The 25623-nt window shown below is 41.2% G+C and overlaps 2 protein-coding genes across 22 annotated transcripts in view; one reads left to right on the top strand and one right to left on the bottom strand.

Moving 5' to 3' along the window:
- Positions 1-25623, top strand: part of mtd (TLD domain-containing protein mustard) — a 70185-nt gene that overhangs the window by 23432 nt on the left and 21130 nt on the right. For 7 of the 21 annotated variants that reach the window (XM_070282218.1, XM_017235687.3, XM_043211577.2 and 4 more), the window contains exons 3-10: positions 6651-7021; positions 7465-7958; positions 15688-15759; positions 21308-21411; positions 23206-23493; positions 24589-25074; positions 25135-25241; positions 25296-25450. In XM_070282218.1, the coding sequence (XP_070138319.1) occupies positions 6758-7021; positions 7465-7958; positions 15688-15759; positions 21308-21411; positions 23206-23493; positions 24589-25074; positions 25135-25241; positions 25296-25450 (1970 nt within the window). In that variant the 5' untranslated portion in view covers positions 6651-6757. Of the gene's footprint in view, positions 1-6650; positions 7022-7464; positions 7959-14111; positions 14162-15687; positions 15760-21307; positions 21412-22925; positions 23137-23205; positions 23494-23989; positions 24150-24588; positions 25075-25134; positions 25242-25295; positions 25451-25623 lie in introns of those variants that run through there. The other 14 variants (XM_070282226.1, XM_017235702.2, XM_017235701.2 and 11 more) reach the window with 7 other exon arrangements.
- Tim17b1 lies at positions 19961-20889 on the bottom strand. Its single transcript, XM_017235713.3, has 2 exons — positions 20272-20889; positions 19961-20195 (listed from the first exon to the last, which is right to left on the bottom strand). The coding sequence occupies exons 1-2, from the start codon at positions 20803-20805 to the stop codon at positions 20175-20177; spliced, it is 555 nt and encodes a 184-aa protein (XP_017091202.2). The 5' UTR covers positions 20806-20889; the 3' UTR covers positions 19961-20174.

Consider the following 25623-nt stretch of genomic DNA (forward strand, 5'->3'; position numbering starts at 1 on the left):
ATATCTTGAAGAGTGGTCGTAAAATGTTTATTACAATCTGGGCCAAAGTGTGCCAAAGCTTCCGAATGCAGCTGCCAAAAAAAGATGGTTGGCCGAAATGCTCAATAAATTTTATATATATTTTTCTGCTTCTGCCGATAGGATCAATTTAATAAAATGCGCATCAGGAATTGGACCGTAAACTGAACATTATATTATAGTTGGCATTAAAAATAAGACAGACAGATCTCTAGGAAATTAAATTATTTATTAGCGGAGTGTTCCCGATTTTCCACTTCCACTTCCTAGAGACGCCCACGCTCACGCAAAATATTGACTCCCCGAACTGTTTGGATCATTAATCAAATAGCCGGGTGCACTTATAACTTATAACCAATTCCAATCATCGAGTTTATGAATGTTGTTTTATTAGAACCGTTTCCGTTTTGCATATTGATTGCCTCACACACTTGTCTAAAAAACAGCCACGAGGCAGGCGATTCTACGAGTGTGTGGATAGCTTTTCCCATTCCGGGGACTATCGGGGAGCCCCGCCGACCGACCGACCCACCCATGTGATACGCATTTGGTTCCGTCTTTGGTCTTGTTTCGGGGCACTTGTAATTTGTTTATATATATTTGCCGTTTCCTAAGCTGTTCACAATTTGCGGAACACAAAGTTGACGATTGATTGGGTTTGATTGAGCGAATAGTTGCGAGGGAGACAGTTGATCTCGGGCGGTGAGTTCCGAACTGGTTTCACTAAACAAAGGCGGCGCGAAACGGATCGACTTCCGCCATGGTAAGATACTTTTGTTTTTGTTTGGCACTACAGTAAATAATTATCGAGACTCGCGAAAACCACAGCCCCAGCCGGCAGAACACTTTAATTGTTGACCGGCCTGAGAGCTTAAAAGATACAGATACTTACAGGTAGAGATACATGTTCTGGGCTCTCACGGGGGGGACGTCCAAGCCAGCATTCTTTTTGCGGCCTGCACAGGTTCTCACACAAATCGGCTCAAGTGTCACGGTTATGGATTATGTCATTTCATGTCGCCATGTCGGCCAGGCAATGTCCGCTCTCCAGTTACCAATAATCCCCCAGTAGCCCCCCATCATCACTTTTGACACTAGTGTCCCCCCAATACCTCCCTATCAGGTCGTTTGTCAGTCTGTCGTCAGCGGCTTTTGAGTATCATGAGTTCTAGCCGGATTTATATCGCCATTTATTCACAAATTTATTAATACTCTCGACCATAGAACAGGTGTTGTTGGAAGTTTGAGACTTTTTACTCAAAAGTCATACAATGTAATCGGATTTATTTAAAAGTCTGGAAATAATACTTAGAAGTCACTGATTAAATAATATTTAAATATAAAATGGCTCATTTCAAAGTATTAAACATTAATCATCATTAGTAATTTTTTTGCCATCTTTCAAATTCAAAAAGTCTCTACAGTTCTGAAGTGTATCGTATTCTCTTGGGTATACGAATCTGGAATTTTTGTGGTAAAAACTTCCTACGTGTTTTGAATACCAAAGAACCTGGCCTTTGTTCTAAGCATTCCAGATGATTATAAGATTATTGTGTCATCGAACGGAGAGCTTCGTTCATATTTGTTTGCAAACAAAATGATTTCCCTTCGATATTCCAAGGGTGTTTGTTATTAATTGTGTGGCCCCACCGCACCCACAGATACAGGTGCTGTGTCTGTAACCCAAAAACGAATCTCAAATTTCGGAGAACGCTATCTGGAGACGAATTTTCGGGAATTGTGTTACCATTTTATCTTCCAGATAAAATATGCAACTTAATTGGTAAAAGGAAAGAGATACCTTGTTTATGAGTAGTAGTAGTCTGGTTGGGAATATGGGAATATAATCCAGTTTTGCGGTTGAAATTCCTGTATCAGTTGCAAGTCTGATGAATGAGAATGAAATGAGACTTCTCAGTGGAGCCCTCCTTTTATCACTAAATACCCTTAAAGGAGTGTCGTTAATGAACTAAAGAAATAAACAAATAGGGCGGCTTTGCCAAGAATCCACTCGACTCGAATCGACGACCAACGGGCACCTGATCCAATCACCCCACCCATATTTCCCCCAGCTTAGATTATACTTTTTTTCATCGCAGAAAGGAACACTCCCACGTTCACGCCCACGCCCACTTTATGGACCCCACCTAACGCATTAGGTGTGCAAGCCAGGCCGAGTGTAAACTGGTTGGTTAGGTGATTGAATGGACAGGCAGCAGGCAGGCAGGAATTCGCCAGTGAGCAAACACGCTGTATCTGAGGTCTATTAATAAAGCCAAAGCCAAAGTCGCAGCCGTCGTCTTGTTATGCGAAACTGGGCCTAAACAAACCGGCGCCGAGCTGCTGATGCAATTGTGGCCGCTGTCTGGGTGGCTATTTGGTTGGTTGCCGGTGTCAGTGATTCCGAAAAGGAAATGCAACCGACTGGATAAACAGAACTGTATGTTACAGATATGTAAACTCGAGTAATTCGCAGAACAAACGCCAATTGAGAGGCAGGCATGTTGTTTTACGCGCGAATGTGGCTGAGACACTGCCGCCGACCACTTGACACTTTTGCTAATGACAACGCCCGCTAAAACGGTAGCCGGCACATGTAGATACATTTGTATCTTGCGCCTGCACTCTTCCCGTCTCCCTTGCACACGCACAAAGGCATCGGCTTGGCACGGTTCAACGACACTGTGGCCGACCAGTTTTGTTTTCAGATCGAAAAGATCATGGGGCTCACAATCACAATCGGTTGTAATAGGGAAACCGAGTCGAACAGTTCACCAATTAATTATTCCAATTTTGTGATTTATGGTCGTCAATTGGCGACAGGTGACAACCCTAGGAGTACTACTTACTGGATGGTGGGCGACAAATGGCTTGGAATTTCGTTGTGTTTGCTCCCGGGTGTCGCACATGATATCGAAATTTATGAATTTAAGACGATTATTAGCAAATTGTTTGTTCAACCGGTTTGCCATGCCTTATGGCAGGGGGTGGAGGGAGGAGCCAGCCTTATAAACAATTGGCAGCTGCTTACGCAGATTATAGGGGGGCAGCAGCGTCAGATGAAAGCCATAAAATGTTAAATTAAATGTCTCTCTCAGTTGGAATATTTTCAAATTAGATTTCCCTTTCATCTGGGGCAGCCACGCCCCCTCTCCCCTTACCGCCCACCCGGTCAACTGTTTAGGGCATTAATGTAGCAAATTACTTCAACACAACGTCAGACATATCGTTTACATGCCAGGCACACGCGATGTATCCGCCAATTGTCGTGTATAGATACATTTGTATCTCTTGGCCTGCGCTCTCTGCGGTGCGGCCTGGCCCATTGTTGTGCCGTCTGAGTGGGTTTATTTATATCGTGTTGCGCTTGTTTCTGCTTCTGTGTCTGTTGCATGTTGTCTCCTCTGCTTGTTCGCATTTTCAATTCATTTGGCCCCATAACGTGCTGACGGTGTGTGTGTATCTGCGAGATACATTTGCAGTAAACCAGAAAACGAAAGTGCAATTTTGCGTGTTTGATCTCCGGGCGAATGCAGTTCGTTTTGGGCGTGTGCTCGCCGCAATCAATAATCCCATATTATCAAGGCCATATTTCTTGGATTTCCCTCAATCGTAAAACTAAATCTCCCAGATTAGCCGGCCAAGTGGGCCCATAAATCAATTCCACCGGACAGTTTAACCATTCCGATTGGCAGAGTGGCTGGCCAAAGTTTATTTCGCCAATTCCGATTCCCTGGCGCTGGTAACTTCCTGCTCTGGTGCTGGGATGATGCTCTGTGGCTTGTTTTGTTTGCCATTTGCCAGCAATCATACACTATGGAAAGTTTTTACACTCTCGAGCCCATTGAAGTTTATCAGCATTTCCATTGGACCTTGCCATGCACAGCAAATTGCAGCTGCAGGCACCAGATCGCCGGATCGCCAGACCCCGGAGCCCCATGTGACCTCGTCGTCATCAGCATCATAATACTTTATGGGCGCTCGTTTGGCGCTTCTCCATACGAGTCACGGATAACCGATCCGATCCAGTCCGAAGACCTATTTATAACTCGCGGCTCTCGTGCCACTGGCTGCGCTGACCTTATCAGCCCTTATCACGTGCTGTAGTTTTCCGTTCTCGTGGAAAATTTTATGCCTCCCAGATTGCAGTCTATTTTCTAGGCCCACCACACCCATTGAAGCATCTTCAGCAATTAACAAGAACAAATTGATTTATTTACATTCTCTGCAACCAATAGATTCAATGAAAACATGTTTTCAAAAAACTATAAAGAGTTTTCTTTCTTTGTAATTTGGATCGCAATTGAATCCCGATTCATGACCAGCTTACTCGCCCAACTTGCCCTGACATTGACACAGTAAGTCTCTGAATTCGGACTTTGGCTATGGGGGCTTTTATCTATTTATTTATTTATGCGCGTATTGCACAATTGATCAGGCCACCGCCAAATAAAAGACTCTTCAATGGGTTATTAATATGGGCAATAAATTATGGCCAGATCCCACCTTCGCGCTCAACTGGAGTCCGTGTAAAAAAGCCAAGACCTAGACCCAGACCTAGACCCGTGACTTATGTACGTGCCGCCTGGCCATCAAGCGTGAACTCCATTTGATTCCATTCCAATCCCCAATCCGCAATCCCCTCAAGCCGGCACTCGATTCACTTTGGATGCGAGTTGGGTTTACGCGGTGTAAGCGCCTTGAGCTCGACCGGTTGTGGTCGGTTTCTCACTCAGTTTCGAGTTCCAGCTGCTCACTTATCGAGCGGACAAGGTTGGCTTTTTTCCATTATATAGCCGTATTCAAATGGCACTCTTCCTATATGCTCGGCCCGATAAGGCGTCGCCTACTTACGGCCTCCCCGTTTCGAGTGTTTGTGCACAAACTCTACAAAACTGAAATCTGCAAGTTGCTCCTCCATAGATAATGCCAGGGACACATGCAGCCAGGTGTGTGGAAGTGGCCCATTTAAGTGATCTAATAATCTGGGATCCGGTATACTTCACTCTCTGTCCACTAGTTACGTGTATTATAGGTTTATCTGGCCAAAGCATTAGGCTTTACATCAAGAGCTTTTTGAATAAAATTTATAGATAATTCCCAACAGGTTTCAAGAAGGTGTTTCCTGTAGAAAACTCTATCTTAATGGAAAACCTAAAATACCTAATAGCCCGAACTCATTAGAAGATCATGTCTGAGAGAACCCAACCCAATTCCCAGTCTAATCGTTTCTCGCGTGGGGTCTAATGACCCATTCCAATTAGTCGCCCCCTATCCGATGGCAACATTAACTATAATTTGACCGGAGCCGGGGGGACTGGGTGAGAATTGAATGGATACACAGGCACACACGACTCGATCTGGCGTTAAATTGTAACGTCTGGTAGTCAGTTTACAAAAACATATGCGAATCGGCCCGCCCCTAAAATTGCTGTCAGCCGATTCTATTGTTCCAGCCAGAATCGTGTGATAGCGACAGTTGCTGTCGAGTTGTAAGCCAAGTCGAGCTAAAAGTTTAAGCACTTTCGATTTCGCGGCCAAGTGGCGTATCTTGGAGCCCCCGAAACGGGGTGCCTCCCGCCCAGAGATTCTACTCCGTCATCGTCGTCATCATCGCAGTTTGTTGTTCATTGAGTTTCTGTGCCGGTTTCTGTAATAACCGATGCTGCTGTATAGGCTGGTTGTTTTGTTGTCGTAGGTTGTTGCCCATTGTTATTGGGCCATGATGTCATGAAGTTTTTCAGTTAATTTACATTATTAACTGCTTTTGTTGTTTGCTGCCAACTCGGTTCGGCTTCGGGCAATGAAGTGGCTAAGTGCGGATATTATTTAGAGCCAAGAGGTTTAAAAGTGAGAGGGTTTTTGACTTTACTATGAAGTCTGAGGCGGTTATTAATAGGTTTTGGCCATAAAGGGGCTTAGTTGTGGCTCGTAGCTTAGAGAACTTGTAGGGTCCAATAAACTTCATTCATAATTAATCTATTTGGTGATATTCCAGGGATATTACTAGACGTAATACAGTACTACTTAGTGTTACATGTATCATTGTCAATGATTTCCGGTTTATCCCTTGAATTAGTTAATATATCAACAAATCTGATTACTCAATTGGTGATCCAATATGTGAATATTCATTAATTGGCAGCAGTTCGATTTTGTTGGCGATAATATCTCCAGTGACTTCGTCTCTAACGTCTCCCTGGGCATTGGGTGCAACTCATTCCCCTAATGATCCCAGCCCTGATCTCCCCCTTTGGGAAATCCAGCCCCTTTAATGATGGATAGTGCTTTGTACTCGAACCCGATGCACTCAGATATTCCATTGCGATACCGCGATACTGGGTGCTGAATTATTTGTTGTTTTTTTTTTGTTTTTGTTTTATTTTTGTTGTGTCGCAACGACAACGTTCCGCTCGACCGACAACGGCCTGCTAATTACCACGCTAATGCCGGTTCAATGGAGTTCATTGAAAGTAAAAGTTTTGCAACCGCACAGAAAGAGAGAGAGAGGAATAGGGCGGAGAGAGAGAGATGGGGAGAATATAGGAGGTGGGGGGCAGCAATTGGAGCGCAGCAATTAACAAAGCTCTGGGCATTTTTGGACGATAATTAATCGGATGGAATATTTACAGCACAAAACGATTAACGGTAACGGTAACGGTAAGCCACGTACAACAAACCGCCTATATCAAAGAAGTGCACTGAACCGAAAATCGAGAATAAAGAACCGATCCCCAAAATGAGCATCATCGACAGCGGCAAGTACCGGCTGCGCAAGGATTGGGCCAGCGCCTCCATACCGTCATTGGTCAATATCGACGAGCACGACGGCGACTGCGGGGACACCGAATCCAGTATGAATGTTACCGCGCCCCTGCCGCCACAGAAGCCCCCGCGACGCAGCTCCCTGGCTCTGGGACTCTTCTCCAGCAAATCCTCGGACAAGAGCCAGAAACGCCGCAGCTCCATAGCCGTGTCCTTCCTGCGGCGCGATAGTAATAAGGTGAGTCTTATCCTATCCTTTTTCTATAAATTTAGCTCCATGGAAAACATATATATGTATCTATAGTAGGATCTATTAAATAAAGTATTTAACTTTAGATTTTAACTAGGCTTTAAATGTCAGAAGCTTGTAATGATCTCCAAAAGACTATCAAGTTAAATTAATATTATTACCAAGAAGTCGTTAAAAAGATCTATAAATTATCTTTACAGTTGGAGCTTAACCCTAAAGTAGGGACTTAGATTAGGCTTTATTTTAAAAAATGAATTACAACTTAAACACTTCATTATTTAAATGATTTAAAGAAGAAGTTTTAGAATGACATTTTAAACAAACATATATTTTTTCCAAGGAATAATTTGAGGGTTTAGGCCATAAAATGTAACTTGTTTTATAATAATATGTATTAAACTATCTCCTTTCCTTCCTTGTTATCCTTACAGAACTCCACCAAAGACTCATATGAATCCGCTGTCCGTAGCGAAAAGTCCGATGGCTCTGGAACTCCCACCAGCCCGGAAATAGTATACAGCTCTGAGGAGAATATCCGGGCCAGCTCCCCGAATGAGCCCGGCAAACAGACATACTTTGAAGACGGCAGTCAGTCGCCCAGACCTGTGCTCCAAGGACTTAACTCCTATGAGGGTCCAACCAACGACCGACAGCGTCGCAGACGCAGCTCGCTGCAGACCAAGCTGGACAGGCACCGACGCAAGAAGATGGAGTACGTCAACCAGAGGAGCCTCGACTCCGGAATGCTGTGCAGCGAATCGCAGAGCGACTTGACCAATGACAGTATGGTGGAGCGGTCCAATAGCTATGCGAATGGAAACGACGATGACGACGACATCACCGATCCCAGCCACGGGGAGTACTTTCCGCGCGAGAAGCGCCACTCCTGGTGGAACATATTCGTGCCCGATAATTTCAAGAACAGGTTCGTTGCCGGCCAAACGGATACTCCATCACCATATATCCGCCAGCTGCCGTATCTTATGAATACAAACATATAACTCTGCGTGTCTGCGTGTTTAACAAGCGCCTTGCCAAGTGACTAAAATGCATCGATTGCGTAAGAGATCCTTTGTGCCCAACCTCACCCATCATCCTTTGCTCCCTCAGCTCCCCGAACCCCCTGCGAATGTTGAACTAACACCCGTCAAAGATGTGATTAATTGCCGGCATGCAGCACTCCCACACTCTCAGATACACACACTTTCAGATACATTTCGAACCGTTTGCGTTTCCGGCTCCCTTGAGCTTAATTTATACGGTGCGTCTCGAGACATTTTCTCTGCTGGTTTATTACCAATCGACTGACTGCCAATTAAGCATAACGATTCACGCACTCGCCAAAAATCATTCATCAGGCCCGACCTCTGATTGGTTTTCGATTTCCATCTAACTAGAACATGCTTCATTTTTGATTAAAGGCTTTTGAATGGAGAATGAAGCAGAGAAACAAACAATGTTTAATCTAATCCACATAGTTTAGAAGGGAAACTACAATTTAAAAACAATCTGTACTGTCAGGTGTATAACCTGTTCTTAAAGGTATGTTGGAATATAAAAACTATTTAAAAACTATCAATTAGACCCTCATTTAGATTCATTAAGCAAGATAACCCCTTCAACTGCAAAACAGTAGTCTCAAGCCTTGTGTTTTTAGTTGATTGGCAAAGAAATAAAATAACTGCCGAGTGCCAAAAATGTTGATCCTCCCACCTGCCATTATTGCGAAAAAGACCTTCGTCGTGTGGGAGCTCGGGGTTCATTCACTACTGACCCCGACCTGGGAATCTGGTCAAGTCATTGCCTCAGACGCCCAGCTGCGGAGTTGCGGATCTTGGATCTGTTTCAGCCTTCGGGCCCACCTCTCTGGCCATTAGCCAGCTGGCTGGCTGTCAGGCGAGGCGGAATAAGCCTCATTATGCTGCTGGCCACAATAATAATAATTATTTCTTAATGCCCGCACAAATCTTAGCCCCCGGCCAAGGCAATTATCGTCAGACTCTCTCCAAAGGAAAGTCTGTCAAAATTCAGCTGATTATCGGACCTTTATGCTCCTGAATAATACATATGTCTCGGTTTATAAATATTGCTAACTGATATCGATATTTTTGGTATAATTGTGCTTCCTCAAAAAAAATAAACAAGGAATTTTTTGTTTGTTCTCGTCATATAATATCTTACTTTTAATTACCAGCATTTTGTTTTGTTTTTTTTTCTTTCTCTTGTCACACTTTACTCGTGTGTTTTTTGTATTTTGTGTCTTGCTTCGCATTTTAATTATTCTTGATTATTTGTGATTGTTTTGTTGTTGCTTTTCTTTAATTTAAAACGAGAAACAATGAAAATTATCGACTGAAAGGCTTTATAAACAAAAACCCTTGTGGGTGAAAACATATTATATATTGATGAGCAAATAATCCAAGGCTGGCGCTTTTCATTAATTGTCCGAGCTTAGTTATTAAACATTTTTTCCTTTCTCAAATAAACATATTGACCTATGAAATCCAGATATGTAAATTATTAATTGATAACTTCCAGTCCATAAAGGTCTCTTATGGGCTTTTTATGTAAGAGGTACGGGAACAATTCCCAATGTCAATTAAACTTGTAAAAAGTTAATAGAGCGCACAATATCGCGAATTGTCCAACTGAATGTAAACAAAGGCAATAAAAATAATTGGCCATATATAGGCTATATCGTTCCTTTTTACCACGCCAGTCGGTTCGTTCAAGTAGCTCAATTTTTCAACTGTTCGAACAGCACGTTTTTATGGCACGCGATATAAATATGATTGATATAAAGTCAGAAGATTATTGGATATATCTGAATTAATGTTGAGTTCAAGCTTTAAGAAGTATGGTGTATTTTTTCCCATCCAAAAAATCCAGCTAAGCCCCCACAAGTCTGCCACTTAAGATTGTTAATTGAGCTCGGTTAGAAACGAAACCAAACAACCTCCAGTCTCCACTCACGTGCCTATTTGCTCACTCCCCCTCTATGGCTTTGGGATTCCAATTTAGCTTCTGTTTCTATCTGCTATCCAACTTTGTTGTCATATATCATCAGTCACCCAATCAGCCAGTCAGTCAGTCAGTCGGTCATTCAGTCAGTTAGTTGAGGTCTTGAGCCAATGGATAATGCCCACACAGTAGTTAGCTAAATACCACAACGAGTTGGGTAAATATTTGAGCAGCTTATATGCATGTGCGCGACTGTATGCAAATGTCATAAATTGTCAGAGGTTCTGACTCTGTCTATAGAGTTCAGTGTGTTGCCTAAGCACTCGAGCAAATTCTCAGATAGATAGATGGAAGGAACACCCTGACTCAGTTTGCGAATTTTATCAAAGACCTATTATCTCTAAGATCCCATCATAATTCGTGTATTCCATTCTGAATCATTAGGCTAAATGAGAACCCCCCCATAGAGGGATCAAAGAGCTAAAGTGACTCACCTATGTGGTGTGAGTACAGCGATCCAAGTTCGAATCGATCGAACCCACACTCGAAAATGTCTGCGTATCTGATGGGAAAGAAGAAAACACACATCTCGGTTAGTGCCGAGTATTCCTTTTGAGTTCCTAGCCACTTGAGCTTATCAAATTAGCACACAAAAATGGACAACAATTCTTTCCGTACAATATACTTAACTTTTTTTTTACTCGTAACGCTCCTTGAGGGCGGTTGGGCATAGTTTAGTGGGGGAAACACAAACAATAAATATATACTGTATAGCAAACGAAAATAAGGCAACAAAAGTTTGTGACAGGTACTCGACGAATGCGTATACTTTATAATATTGTTTATAATCGGGCGATTTATGGGCGCCAGTGGTGAGGGACTGACCAAAGACCCCATTTGGGTTCCACTGGCCTGACATTTCGGTATCAAAATCTATCTCTGTTTATGATCGGCCACTCCATATAACCCGAATAGAGCCGTATTTCACTTCTAGACCTGCCTCCCCATAAAGCTCTATATATATTCTTACTTATTTGTTTATAATTTGTAATGTCTTGTTTTTGCCTCTCACTAAACGAGTATTGAGTGAAATTAATTACCCCAGCCCGGACTTGACAAATTCTTCGAGATAATTAATGCTTCGACTAGGTAATACATTTAAATTTGAATGTGACTTTCAGGTGGTAGGACAGGTCACTAACGATCAGGTGTGATGTGATGATTGATCAGGAAGGAATTGGCTGGAAACCAGATATGTAGTTATGTAAATAGAAGAAATTGGTTAGAAAGTGTTACATATTTGTTTTTCAAATGTTTCCTGCTACCTTTTCTGACTTTGTGAAATGAAGTTCCCTTCACACTTTTTATTTGTTTAGCAAATTTAGTGAGCTTGCTTAATTACTTGAGCAAATATGATAAGATTCCAGGGGAGACGTAACTTAATTGTACGCGTAACTGAAAGTTAGGTTGGATATATACGGATCTGGGAGAACTTGGGTTCCACAACACTCCGGAGACCGGATCAAGACTGTGGATCGGTTGAGCCCGGCTGATTACGTGCCAGAGCGCACAAAGTCCAGAGAGACCTTTTATTGTACCCGGCTGGCTGCTGATTTGATAAATGTACTATATTAATGCCACTCTGGCACGCACTCTGCCTGGGGCCAGTCTACATATGTGTGTACATATGTATGTATATCCCTGATGATAACAATGACATCCACCAGTCATCCATCCATGGGATAACTTTTATTTTTCCTCTGTCTGTCAGTTGCGAATGAAACTGACGCGTAGCGAGACATTTGATCCGCGATCTCCATCGAATCGAATTTCAAATATCCCGAGTCCGGCGAAAAAATTGTGATTTTATGCAAATGCAAAGTGCCGAAGTGCTCAACTCGATTCTCAGTGTGTGCCCAGTCAATTATATTTCATAATTTATCTGAAATACAAATTACTTGTGAATTTATTACGAAATGTGCAAAGCAATTAGGGCTTTATGGCATTAAATATATTCATTACAGTAAACGAAACTCTTTAAAACCAATTAAATGCAATTTTTGAAACACCAAGCCATGACATTGAGTAAATTCCTATCAGTCATCAGTCACATTTCACTCTGTTCTCTGTCGATTGGAGAAATTCGTTTGATATCCAAATTAATTTCGCATTCGCATTCGCCACAATTAGAAGTCTTGCTTTGTTCTTTTGTTTATTTAGAGTGTGTTTTTTTCCCAGACCCAGTGTGATAAGGTGTTCTTATCTTAATTTACGTAAAGCAAGTTTCAATTTAAATGAAAGATAACAGTTTCTCATCGCTGCTGTTGCTGCGTCAGTTTGTGTAAATATTTTGAATTTTGGCCAAAAACTGGTTATTGAAATACAGCCGCTGCCACTGCCACTGTCAGTGCCTTTGCCTTTCTTTTGTTTTTTGTTTTTTATTTGGCTTGTGGAATTTACTAAAGTGAAGGTCAATAGGAAAAATACACCCCAATATTTTTGGCCAAGCTCTGAAGGGGCTCGTCTGTCCGGATCTAGCGGATTCTTGGGCCAGGTGTTTGGCCAGGCCGCCCCTAGGAATTATCTCAATCAGCCGCTAATGAAGTCAGGCTGGCAACTTCCCACAGATCGGGCTTAGAGACTCACGCACTCACACCAAAAATTATAGCCCCCTTGCTAAATGCCTGCCAAACACCCCACACAACCCAACTAGATTTTTATGAATACCAATCAGGTGGCAAGAAAAAATAAGCAATAAAATATCAAACGAGTTGGTGATGTTTTCATTTACAACTGCCGCCGGCGCCGAGAAATTAAAGGCAACTGACCACAATCAGTCGTGCTCACACCCGGCAGGCATTACAAAAAATAATATAAAATGCAATTAATTGTTTCAATTAAGGCCAGTCCAAAAAATGTTGGCCGACAATATAAATGTGCGACGATTATTTGCGGATTTGCGAATCTGCGAATGACTAAGAAGGCTGTCCGGCCAATTTAAATATTTACAAAATACTTTCATAAACAAATATACCCACAAATAAGATAATACGTTGATAGCAGCAGTAGCCCCACTGCCGTTGACTTTCTTCGGGCTCCGGTGCGGGTGAAGGCCAACCTTAACCCAAATTTTTTGTTTGTGTGGTGCCGAGGAGGATTAATTTCAAGTGCAGATTGAATAAGCCATGGCCTTGCATGGGGTTCATGAGTGATCATATTTCTGAGCTTGTGGGAATCAATTGAGTGGCAAAAAGATGGCAAAATCGTGGCCTCATCCCTGAAGACAAAATTCAATGATAGAACATTTAATGCCCAACCTCACGTGCTTGCACAAAAATGGCACACTAAGCAGCCAAAATGTGTCCGAAAATCCAATTAACCTTTTTCTTGGTCGTTAACTTGGTAGCAGCGGACGAGAAAAAGCAAACAGCATTCCCTGCGTTTTATTTGAGTCAGTTTTTTTTAGCTAACCGAAAGCCAGGCCAAATAGAGATAACAATGCGGCATAAAAATTCTAATTATGAAGTGGAGAGAAGGCACTACCTTAGGGGGGAGTTTAAACACGATTATCAGTGGGCGGCCAGCTCAGGCACATGCCCTGGCCCGAAAGCTAAATAAAGTTATATCAAAATCAGTAAAAATAAATGAATACGGAAAAACACGTGACAGTGGGAGACAACTGCTGCAGTTTGCTGCCTGTTGTGTTCGGTTTGTTTGTATTTATTTCGCTTCCCAGCTGATAAGGCCCGACTTTGGCCGTCTTTTATTTGTATTTCCCAGCTCGCCTGGCTCCTCCGACAAGCCAATTAATTTTGTCATCAATATTTTCCACAAACTACAGCTATGACAGCAAAATTGAATCATTAAAAGTCAACAGAGTGTCAAATAAATTTATCTTTTGCTTGTTTTAGTTTCATTCCATTCATTTTCCCCGCTCTCTCATCTGTCACCTCTGTGGGCTAACACGGCGTATGATTGATCGACTGAGGAATCGTTATCCGATATACGGCCTAAACTAAACTATGCATTATGGCGAAAATTGCATTCAGCTTAAATTTTAATTGGTTTCTTGTGTTTAGGTTAACTAAGTAATGAAAAGATTCTCTATAAAAGGTTTTAAAATAAATACACCATGCAGAACGTGTTAATTACTTCTCACTATTACTGGTAAGAAACAATCATTTAGGTAACCTGCTGCTAAGCAATATCTGGTAGAATTTCTATTTTATTCCCATCCGTATCTTTATGATCGTCGTAATGTATTTTCGATAAGATGCCGAACGTTTTTGTCAGCCGACTTGGGAAGTACTTTTTGGCTAACACTCTTGAGATCATGGATAAGATATGAGTCAAGAAACAAACTTGTGTGTAATATGAGTAAGAATATACATATTATGATAAATCTTACTTCCTCGATTAAAACGATTCTTTTGTGTTTGAATCCAACTTCCGGGTGACTGGAAGCCGAAGAGCGTTTTAATTCAAACCATCCAAAACATGATCTTAAGCACGTACGCATAATACCTCCTATTCCCTCTTTCCTCGTAATGGATTTCCTTTGTTTGCCCACCGGGGCTTGCCTTTCGGCGTTTTGGGTCAATGTTAAGCGAAAACATCCAAACTTTTAATGTAAATAAAAACAAACAAACACCAAGGGGACTTTCATTGGACAGTATACCAAAGATCTGACTACTTTGAGTAAAATAATGGCCTGACGATTAGTTCGTTTGCATAAATTCAAAGTAAAAATTTAATTTTGAATTATCTCATTCAATTAATTCCCATAAATTTTTTCAACACCTATTGAATTAAATGATGGTGTCATTTAGGCAATCGTGTATGATTGCCCCAAATTAAGATAAACTGTCTGTGCCAAATGATTTCGACCATGGACTATTTCGCTGAAATTGCGGGAGTTTTGTTTGTGTTTAACCTTGGGTTCTGGCAATCTTAACAGAAAGAGTCGCCAAGTGCGGGATTTTTTCTTTTGCACTCATATCATATCGGTTAAATAAACTCTTTTCACCTCACCCTTGACAGCTGAAGTACGAATATTTCGGCAACCGATTTTAAACATGCTATTAGCAAGTGTTCAAGTGCTTTCCACAAAAATCAAAGGTCTTCCACACCGATACCATCGCCTGATTAGAAATAATGTTAATTTTTCAAGTACGCTTTTCAGACGAATTCTGCAAAGACCCTCAAGATGCTTAAAGAGAATTGTTTTGACAAAGAGTACCTTTTCCAAGTTTAGGAATATTTTTGAAAAATTCCATGTAATTTATAGATATACCCCGATCGGGACGTGACAATTCCCCAGAATTAGCGATATGTACTATATACAATCTCTCTTGTTTTTCGCACTTAAGGATAGCAAAGGGGTTGACCATTAGACGGGATGGGTTCCAGGGTTAGGAATTCCTCTTGCTACGTGTGCATTCTACAAAATTGGCGTTTGTTAAACCCGCTCGATCCGGACGATCCGGGCCAGATACATTTATTTCTCAGCATTTTGTCTGTATTTGAACATTTTTGTATTGCGTAATTTATATATTATATTTTTTATTTACTGTATGATTTTCTCCCTTTTTGCTTTTTTCGATTTACTATATTTTGTTTTGGCACAATTTGCTCATTTAATTGGTTTTGATCGCCTGCCCCGATGTGCTCCTTATGATTTGCGAACGTGCCAGGTCACGTAGGGCTAGTCAAGATGTTTCCAGTTTGTCACGCAGCGTTGACAATTTGGCGATACCAGTGCGCAGGTAAGTTGCAACTAACAATTCCACCTGCTCACAGAAACCCACTGCTCCACCACCCACACACCCACACCCACAACAATCAACACAACACTCTCGCGCACACACCAACACACACCAAATTCAAATGAGCCAGTGACATATCAAAGAAATGAATAAGCTCCAAACTGCACCTGCATGACTTATCTATCCCCTTAAGATATACATATAATATCCAATATCTATGTATTATTGTTGAATGTTGCATGGCCTGACTATTTGTAACTTAGATGCATGAACATGTATTTAACCATTTACATTCCTAGACCTAAGAAACTTTCAGCGAATTGTGATCTTAACCAGGAAAAGTAACTTTACAATTTATTAATAATATTTATAAATTATTTTTGTTCCGCGTAGTCAAAAATCGAATCAGCAAATAATGATAATTTATGAAAAGCCAGTCGGCAAATCGGAGGCAGATTATTTAAAGATAATCTTAATGTTAGCCGTTCGCAGATTAACAAAATTTGATAATTTATAAGTACTTGACAAGTATAAATAAAACGCAAAAATTTAATCGTTGTTTATAGATCATTCTGCCATTTAAACAATAAAATAAAATAATATATGGGAATGAATGAAAAAGATGATCCGTATAAAAACAATTAATGAGATTTGCAGATTTAAAAATGCTTGACCTACCTCAAGAAAAACACAGATCCAGAAATGAGTCACGGGAATATATACAATCGGTCTCTCATTATCAATTTCACAATTGCAATAATCGCCAATTAAGGGGTCACGCCACCCTGAAATTTTCAAAAAATCGTTTTTTTTTTTTTTACTTAATTTAAAAGACTATATTCTTACGCGTATTTTAAGACGTCCCCGAAGACAATATCTTAATAATTATAGAAGTTATGTTTATTTGAAGGCGGCACTGCAGGAGGGCACCTAAGACACTTCTTTTTCTTCTTTTGCGTTTTTCTCGAAACCACTTTTTTCAAGACGGTGGGCATGATAACTCAAAAACTGTTCAACCGATTGACTTGAAAATTGAAACACATCTTCTTACATAGATTTTCCACAGAGTGACGTAGGATTTTTTTGATCCAATGGATAGAAATTTTTTTATGCAATTTTTAGTACGAAATTTTTTGCCCAAAACATTGAGTCAAGTTTTGAAGTGCTCTCATTTGCGTAATTTTTCTTCTTTTCTAAAACGGCTACGTCACTCTGTTCGAAATTTATCACTTTTTAAAAAAAAATTTTGTTTACTTTTTTCTGATGAAAATTGACACGTGAATCATGCCCACCATCAAGGAGCACTCCGGAAAAACCCATGATCGCCGATGTTCATATCTCCGCCATTTTGAATTGAAAACAAATTTTTTTTTAGAATTTATAAAGCTCATTAGTTGTATTAAATAGAAATAAAAGGGGAAAAATCCTATCTCAACTAGTTTAGTCACAAGAAATTCCTGAAAAACCGTCCCGTTTCCACGCGGTCAGGGTGGCGTAACCCCTTAATGATGTTTTTGTGCGACGCACATTACGTATACGCACCGAGGCACTGAGTCATTGGCTTGAGTTCAACTTGGCCTGTCTGTAAGCCAAGTCATGGCAAAAATAAAATAAAAATATAAAGTGCACCTCTGGGAAATCGAATGGGGCTGAAAGCCCACCTGGGTTGTTGACATTTGGCTTCGGACTCGAATGGTGGAATTGTGTCAGCCAGACGGCTACCGTGTGGTTTCTGAGATCACAGCCCAGGGCCAAATAATCGAAGGTAAACAATGCACAAGAGCGATAAGATATATATGCTACTTGTAACCAAAAGTCAATTGAATTGAAAGCTGCATAAAATAACGAACTATTTATTCGATTCCCCCCGGCCAAATATGACACCTCGCATTCCACGTCTGTCCGGGCCTCATATTATTCCACTCGATCCACGCTTTATTAAATTAATGGGAATTACCCAAAACTCAACTATAAATTTAAAAGGCATTTTTTATAGACAGTGTGTCCAACTGGTTTATGCGGAAGCATGTTAAAAACTCAGTTTAACTATTGATTAGTTGCAGAGATTAGTTCTAGTGATTATAGGAAAATATTGGTGCAACGAAATGTACTCACACCATGAAAATCATTTCACATATTCAATTGAAAATTATTTTTCGAAGAAAAAAATTAAATACAAGTTCTTAGAAGTACTGTTTACTTAGCCTTCTCTTGTATGTTTATTTAGAAAATCACGTGAGACCTTAACACATTTTTGTTGGCTTGTTTCTGGCGACCTCCCGCCGTCAGCCTCCGAAGGAATGTTCGGCCTCCGAAAACAATATTCATGTCAAATACAATTATTTATGTTTACCTGAGGAACAAAAGCAAAATACTTTTCCATATTAAACGCAAAAAGCAACTGTGCAAATGAAATTCCATTGCCCGCTGTCTGAACTCAATTTAATTTATAAACTTAAGTAACTCTAGACATGGTCGCCTCAAATGTTGCCTGCCAACTTAAGGGGTTATATACCTTTTTTATTTTCAAAAAAACGAAAATTTTTTTAGTGGTTTATCTTGAAGAACCACTCCTTGAGAACATTCTCCCAAATTTTCATTGAGATTGGAGCAGTAGAAAAAAAGTTACAGCGCTCCTAAACGCGCGCCTTGTGGCGGCCTTGCACTGAACTTGAAACTTTAAACGCGAATATCTCGAAATGGTGTTTCTTGAAAAATGACTTTGCGGTGACATGGATTGGCGGAAAACTACTGAACCGATTTACTTCAAATTTTTTTTAAAATGTTCGTAATGAAATTCTCTTGTGCTTGAACGATCGACTTTTCACGCGCAAACTTTTTTTTCGGCGAAATAAATTTTTTAGTGAAATTTCTAGAGACCAAAACGTTCATTTTTAGCATAAAACGCTGCCATATCCAAACAAAAACAAAAAATTTTAAAATCGATCGTTCAAGCACAAGAGATTACTCTAAACTAATGAAATATTTTTACTTTTATGGTTTAAGTTGACCTGTTTGACCTGGGGAACTGTCACCGCAAGGCTCTAAAAAAAAAAAGGCCTCTAAGGGAAACAGCCACCCCTTAAAAACTATTTAATATTTTTCCACCAAATTTTGCACAAACATTGTTAATAAAGTGTACTATCAAAAAATTAAAACATCCGTGTAATTAAATAATTGCTACATACCTAAAAAAAAAATCCGAACTTTGCTCATTTTCTTCGACAAAGAAGGTATATAACCCCTTAAGATCAAACACAGTTGTTCGTTCGCATACAGAAATTGTTTTCGCAAAAGGGTTTCCACTCGCATAGCCCGGCCCGGGCCGGGACGAGAAAGGTTTTTTCAGCTGCGCAATTGGCAACGAATTAAAAGACTTTCCTACATTTCCATGGAAAATTGTCAATGCCAGGCGGCGGGCGGTAAACACAAGTAGGAATTAAAAGTAAAAAAAAACGGGGGAAAACAAATATCGAATGTGCGACAAATATGCGTTAAATAATTATTTATTTTTTATTGTTTATCTTAGAAACAAAACGCTTTGCATGCGCCTCCTGCTGCCAGCTGCAAATAATTATTTTAAACGCACACATATTTCTGAATATTTATTTTTTATCATTGGCATTCAATTATGGTTATCGCCGTTTGCTCGCTAATTGGCAGCCCAGCAAAAAGACACGCGCAAATAAAATTTTATTATTTTTAAATATTTTGATACCGCCTGGGGGAGAAGGGCTGAAACTTTATCAGAAGATGCCACAGTACACCCTTCTCTGAATATTGGCCATTGTAGTTTGTTATTTGATTTGATGTCATCGGTTTTGGGCTGAGGGAAACCTATTTTCCTGCCCAAAATCATAACGGAAATTAGTTTTCCTTCGAAAATAATAAGAAAAGTATCAAAGGCAGCAGATAGGGGAAATATTGCACAATAACATGAAAATAGAGAAGAGCTTTGTGGAATTTAAGAATATTTTGAATAGCTCTTAGAAAAGTTGGAAATATTTGGAAAAACCCAGAAATAACACTAAACCTAGTCAGATAGAAATAGTATTTACTGCTGATAATTCTTATATGCCAAGTTTGAGGCAGACTTCTGAATTTGGAATTAAAGTTATGGAGCTAGGAAGCACACGCGCCTCTCCCAAATCGCCACAACGCCCCGACTTCAGACTGGGGCCATAAAAATGCCGAACCAAACTAAACAAGAAACGAAAACGACAATATATTAACAATTCTAAAACTTGCAATGTACGACAAATGAATTTTAATTAAAATCGGATTGCCGCCAGTCGCCGATTTGGAGGCGTTGTCGTTGAACAATCAAAAGAATCTGGGTATCAAATTTGTATGCATTCGTCGAATCCATGGATCGCGGATGGATAGCCGACTGATCGATGACGCAGCATATAATTTTACATCGATGATGGATTCGCCTGGAATCGTAAATAAATACATAAAAAACTATCCATTCTAAACATTTGATTTAAATATTAAAAGGATTACACGAACCTCTGGAAAATCGCTGCAGAAGGAGGTGAATCCTGATGACTTCTGATTTTGTTGGAGCTGGAATTGTTGTTGTTTGAAAATTTCATAACGCTCTACCGGTGACATCTGGCGATAGGTGTCCGCCGAGTACCTGGCCACGGCAATGCCCACGCCCTCAATCAGAGCCAAGATAATACCACCCACTAAGGCACTGCTCATCATGGAGTACAAGCCTGTCCTGGCTGCCAGGACGCCTCCAGTAGCCGCTCCGCTTATAATCGAGTTCCATGGATCCTCCCTCTGACGGATAAATACCAGAGTGCAATCGATGGCGCTGAATGTGGCGCCCCACACCGCAAAGTTGCCACCCACGCGGGCCGATTTGGCCCTCACTGCAGCCACACTTCCGGCAATGCGGTGCCCGAAACCCGAGGGGGCGTTGCGAAATCCCTTGATGGCCTGGAAGACTCCTCCGCACACAGCGCCCATGGCGAAGGCTCCCCCGCAGTCCTCGATGACGCGAAAGGGACACGGTTCCCGGTTGTACTCCTCCATTTCGGAATTGATAATAAGTAGGAATGTCAGGTCGGAGCAATGATTTGATGACAGTCGGTTCTCGACTGCCCAGGGAATAGGTGACTCAAGGCCTTCCCTGACGAAATCTGTAGCCCACATTACACTCACAAGTCTATTAAATATTTTAAGGACAAGCTTTGTTAACAAATCGTGACTCTACATCTAATCATTTAAAGGCTAGAATCGAGAAACGTTTAGAAAAACATTTAAAATGCGTTGTTTTGCCATATATGGACACTTGCCGATTGTCAAGATAATCTTTACAAAACGATAGCAAATAGCAAATAGAAAACAAAAATGTTGAATAAAAAAGGTAAACGAGAAGCCAATAAATAAATTGTTATTACCCCGGTTATGGTCACAATTCGGTCTGGAAATTTGTAAGTGATAAGAATCGCAACAGATTGCGTTCCGATCGCTTCGAATCACCCAAACATAATATCCCAAACGATTCTATATCCATTTGTATCCGACATTTCAGGAGCAAATCGCGCAGCGTGGATCACGGCCTGGCGGCTCCATTTGACTTGGACTCGCTCCGCTCGAAAGTCGAGCAGCGCTTCGAGAGTGTTGACAAGCTGTCAAGTGAGTATTTCCCAGATGTAACAAAACCCATAAGTACCTTCCACTTGGCCAGCCACGCAGTTCTTCAAGAAACTTACTAGAACTGCAAAAAAAAAACACAAAATCTCATGTATCGTTTGAGTATTTTCATGGAATACAATATAAATTATTGAAAAAGTTAAAATTAATAACTTATAAATGAATATATAAATACTTAAAACGCTACATGCTCTAGAATTATTATTAAATGTCGCCATGAAACCTTTTAAATTGCGCCTTAAAAGACACGAAAAACAACAATAACTAAAACAACAATAGTTTAAAATAACCTTTTTTTTGTAAAAAAACATATTCTTTTTGTAAAATAAATTATAGATTGATATTGAAATCGAAATCAATCTACGTTTAAAATTTAAAAATTGTAACGTGAATTCGTAAAAAAAGCTTTCCAAAGCTTTCAAATGTAGAAAAGTCAAATTCCATGTAAAATGTCACTTTCAATGTTGGTTTCTATACTCTGCCAAAGGGTTTTATAATTATGGTCAAAAAAGTGCAACGCAGTGAAGGTGACATCTCCGATAAAGTATACCATATATATTCTTGATCAGGATCACCTCCGGAGTCCAAGTAAGCCGGACTTTCCGTCTGTTGTTCATACGCAAATATTAGATAGTTATTATATTTTACTAAAATAATTTTAGTAAGCTTGAATAGTTAATATTTAACCCAAAAAAATTAATTTGATTATAAAAATCGATTTTATAAATTTTTTTAAGTTTGTTAATGAAAATTGTTGCTTTTTCTCAGGATTGCGAAAGTGATTGAGTCATTCGGGGAAATGTTGGGGAAACATTGGGGTTACCTATAAATTTCTTGTTATCAGTGTTATTCCTATCAACCTGGATAGGGAACTTGATAAAAACAGTTGACTTGTGTTATTACTTTGCTTACAGCAGTAGCGTTTGGTTATTTGGCGAATCGGTTCAATCGGTTTAAGTTTGTTTAAGAAAATTGTAGCTTTTTCTCAGAATTTCGAAAGCAAGTCATTCGGGGAAATGTTGGGGAAACATTGGGGTTACCTATAAATTTCTTGTTATCAGTGTTATTCCTATCAACCTGGATAGGGAACTTGATAAAAACAGTTGACTAGTGTTATTACTTTGTTTACGGCAGTAGCGTTTGGTTATTTGGCGAATCGGTTCAATCGGTTTAAGTTTGTTTAAGAAAATTGTAGCTTTTTCTCAGAATTTCGAAAGTAAGTCATTCGGGGAAATGTTGGGGAAACATTGGGGTTACCTATAAATTTCTTGTTATCAGTGTTATTCCTATCAACCTGGATAGGGAACTTGATAAAAACAGTTGACTAGTGTTATTACTTTGCTTACGGCAGTAGCGTTTGGTTATTTGGCGAATCGGTTCAATCGGCGCTAGAATGTTAGCATTTTAAACTTCGCGCCGTCGTTAACAGATCTAGAGGAATGAATAGTGCAGCTGTTTAAGCTGACAGAGATGGGCAGCATTTAGAAAGATCTTAGCTGAACAGTGTTGTGGTCAAAATGCTGGAAGTGGTTCAGATTTACTGGCATCTGCCGACAAACGAATTCTCTGTTATCTACCTGTGCCGGCATCAGGCGCCGCCGTCAGGTGTGATCTATTCACACCTGCGCCCCGATAACGATTTGTTTGTCGTCTTCGAGCAGCAGCCGCGTCCCCCAGCATCGACACCGGTGGCTTTGGCAATTCCGAGTAACCAGAAGCGAACACGTGCTATTATTTGGATTATACTGATTTTGTATTCTTTATTTATTTTCGCAGGGCAAAAGTCTTCATTGCCCACCATACCCACCATTTCCTACACCGTGGGCAATCGCGACACCCTGACCTCAGTGGCAGCTAGATTCGACACCACGCCCTCGGAGCTGACACACCTGAACCGGCTGAACAGCTCCTTCATCTATCCGGGCCAGCAGCTGCTGGTGCCCGACAAGAGTGCCAAAGATGATGCATCCAGCAGCTGCACCAACGACCAGGATGGAGGCAGCCTCTCCGGCAAGTCGAGTCCGGTTGAGCGCAAATTGTCCGGCGACGAGAGCCGGGAGAAAGGTAAGCGACGTCGCCTCGCCTAGCGGGAAATGGTGCAATTGGTGCGACGATAGTGAAGCCTTGCCAGCATTCTCGCATTTTCAGTTGCATCTGCACATCCTGCTTATACTTTGCATGCAAGTAGTCCTAAAAAAGTATAACATTTGCTTACCATATTAATTATATTTTGCATAGCAATTTGTATAGTTTAATTAGAACCATCAGATAAGAACATTATAGGGGATTCACAGAAACTAAAATTTGTAAATCGAAAAATTCTCATGAAACAGTTTTTTAATCCTACACCTGGATCCTTTGAAGCCAAAATTTATTTATTTTTTATATAGAATTTTGTTTTTAATATATAAAATCATTTAAAATTAAATTGAAGTCTAAAATTAATTTAAAGTTTGCGCTTTGATGGGTAGCACTTTTTAGTGTGACCACCTCCTTCAAAGAACGTGATAGCTCGCCACCCCCTGCTTCGGTCACACTTGTTGGCCAATGTTTTTTTTAGGCTATTGAACGGTTTTGGTTGTTTTGCACTTGAAAACGAAAGATAATAATCAGCAGACACGTTGGAACAGTGGCGTAAAATCCACCAAGACGAAAGTGCAGCCGGGAGTACTTAAATTGCAGTATCAGCATGCACACCGCCGTCTTCTGGCGCAATGGAGGTAGCTTTCGGACATACACTTCCTGCTTTGTTTGCGTTCGGCTCCCATTGTTGTGGATTTGGTGGATATGTGCTAATTGCGGTTGACAGAACTCTGGCCTTGAATGGCCACCAACTGCTCCAGCGGCTGCTGCCGGGTTGCCGACCGTTTCGGTCACATTACCGCCCACTATCTCCTAGCGTCGAAAACGCAGTTCATCAAATTCGGTCGCCGAGGAGCTCGGCAAACAATGAAGGGGGTCACAAGGCCCAGATTTAGTTTAAACTATCCCATATATCAATTTTGCTTTCCCTATCTTATCGTTGCCACCGGGCAGGGTTGATAAAAATCACAGCACAGCCGCAACCACAGCCCACCGAAGCCCTCTGCAAGCCACTAGGCTTGGCACCTCGCATTATATTCTTATAACCATTAACTTATTAAATGCCACTTCTTGCAGACATCCTTGAGGGCCTGCGCCCTGGATCCCCCAAACCGGGCCACATCGAGCGCGTGGGCAGCAGCAGCCAGCAGCAAGCCGAGGAGGAGGCCAACAAGAGCGATGACCCGGTGATCACGCAGCGCTTCCTTAAGATTAATGTACGCCATATCACCGATGGCCAGGGAGTGGTGGGAGGTGTGCTCCTGGTGACGCCCAATGCCGTCATGTTCGATCCCAATGTCAGTGATCCGCTGGTCATCGAACATGGCCCAGAAAGCTATGGTGTTATCGCACCCATGGAGCTGGTGGTCAATGCAGCCATCTTTCACGACATTGCACACATGAGAGTGGCCGGTGGAGCGGGTCAGGGCTTGGCCTCCGGCAGCGGCGGGTCCGGCGATGCTGACAAGCCGGAAATCTACTACCCCAAACCAGTATTAGTCGAGGAGGACTCCAAGGAGTTGTCGGAGCAGGACGGCGAGGCCAACAAAGAGCGCTTGGAGGGTGAGTTTGGAAAACTTTATAAAAGTATTTATTTTTTCATGTACATTTTATTACTTTTAGCTGAAATTGGATCCCTGGAGATAGCCGACGACCAGGAGTCGCTCTGCTCCAGCACTGGACGCGATGGCGATGCCTTCCCCAAGGCCTTCGACCGCGAACGTGTGGACGTGAGTCACTCGATAGTCTCTTATCCAACATGCACTTATCGTTCTTATCTGTAGGACTCATCTACGGAAGCCAAAGATAGCGCTAAGACTGACGCTCAAGAGGATGAGGATAAGAAGGTCGGCCTGGGCATCACAGACACCCGCACCACATTGGAGGAGCGACGCAAGAGTCTGCTGGACCACCACTGGGCTATTCCGAGCAAAGACCGGTTAGTGTTTGCCCAGCTGCCCCATGTACTGTGTGAACAACTGATGAGCTCAGACCCCTTTTGTTTGTCGCTCCATTTTTAAACGTATTTTATATTTAGTTATCCGTTGCAAATAATTATCCGTTAAATTTTGACGGATTAACGGATTATCGACACCCATTTGCTTCTTAAAA

The sequence above is a fragment of the Drosophila bipectinata genome, chromosome 3R, assembly GCF_030179905.1.
Source record: "Drosophila bipectinata strain 14024-0381.07 chromosome 3R, DbipHiC1v2, whole genome shotgun sequence".
Taxonomy (NCBI): Eukaryota; Metazoa; Arthropoda; class Insecta; order Diptera; family Drosophilidae; genus Drosophila; species Drosophila bipectinata.

Excerpts from the sequence above, each read along its gene's own strand:
- Tim17b1 (XM_017235713.3), bottom strand. The coding sequence starts at position 20,805 with ATGGAGGAGTACAACCGGGAACCGTGTCCCTTTCGCGTCATCGAGGAC. Across the intron at positions 20,196-20,271 it reads TCTGCAGCGATTTTCCAGAG|GCGAATCCATCATCGATGTA; the intron begins GTTCGTGTAATC and ends TTACGATTCCAG.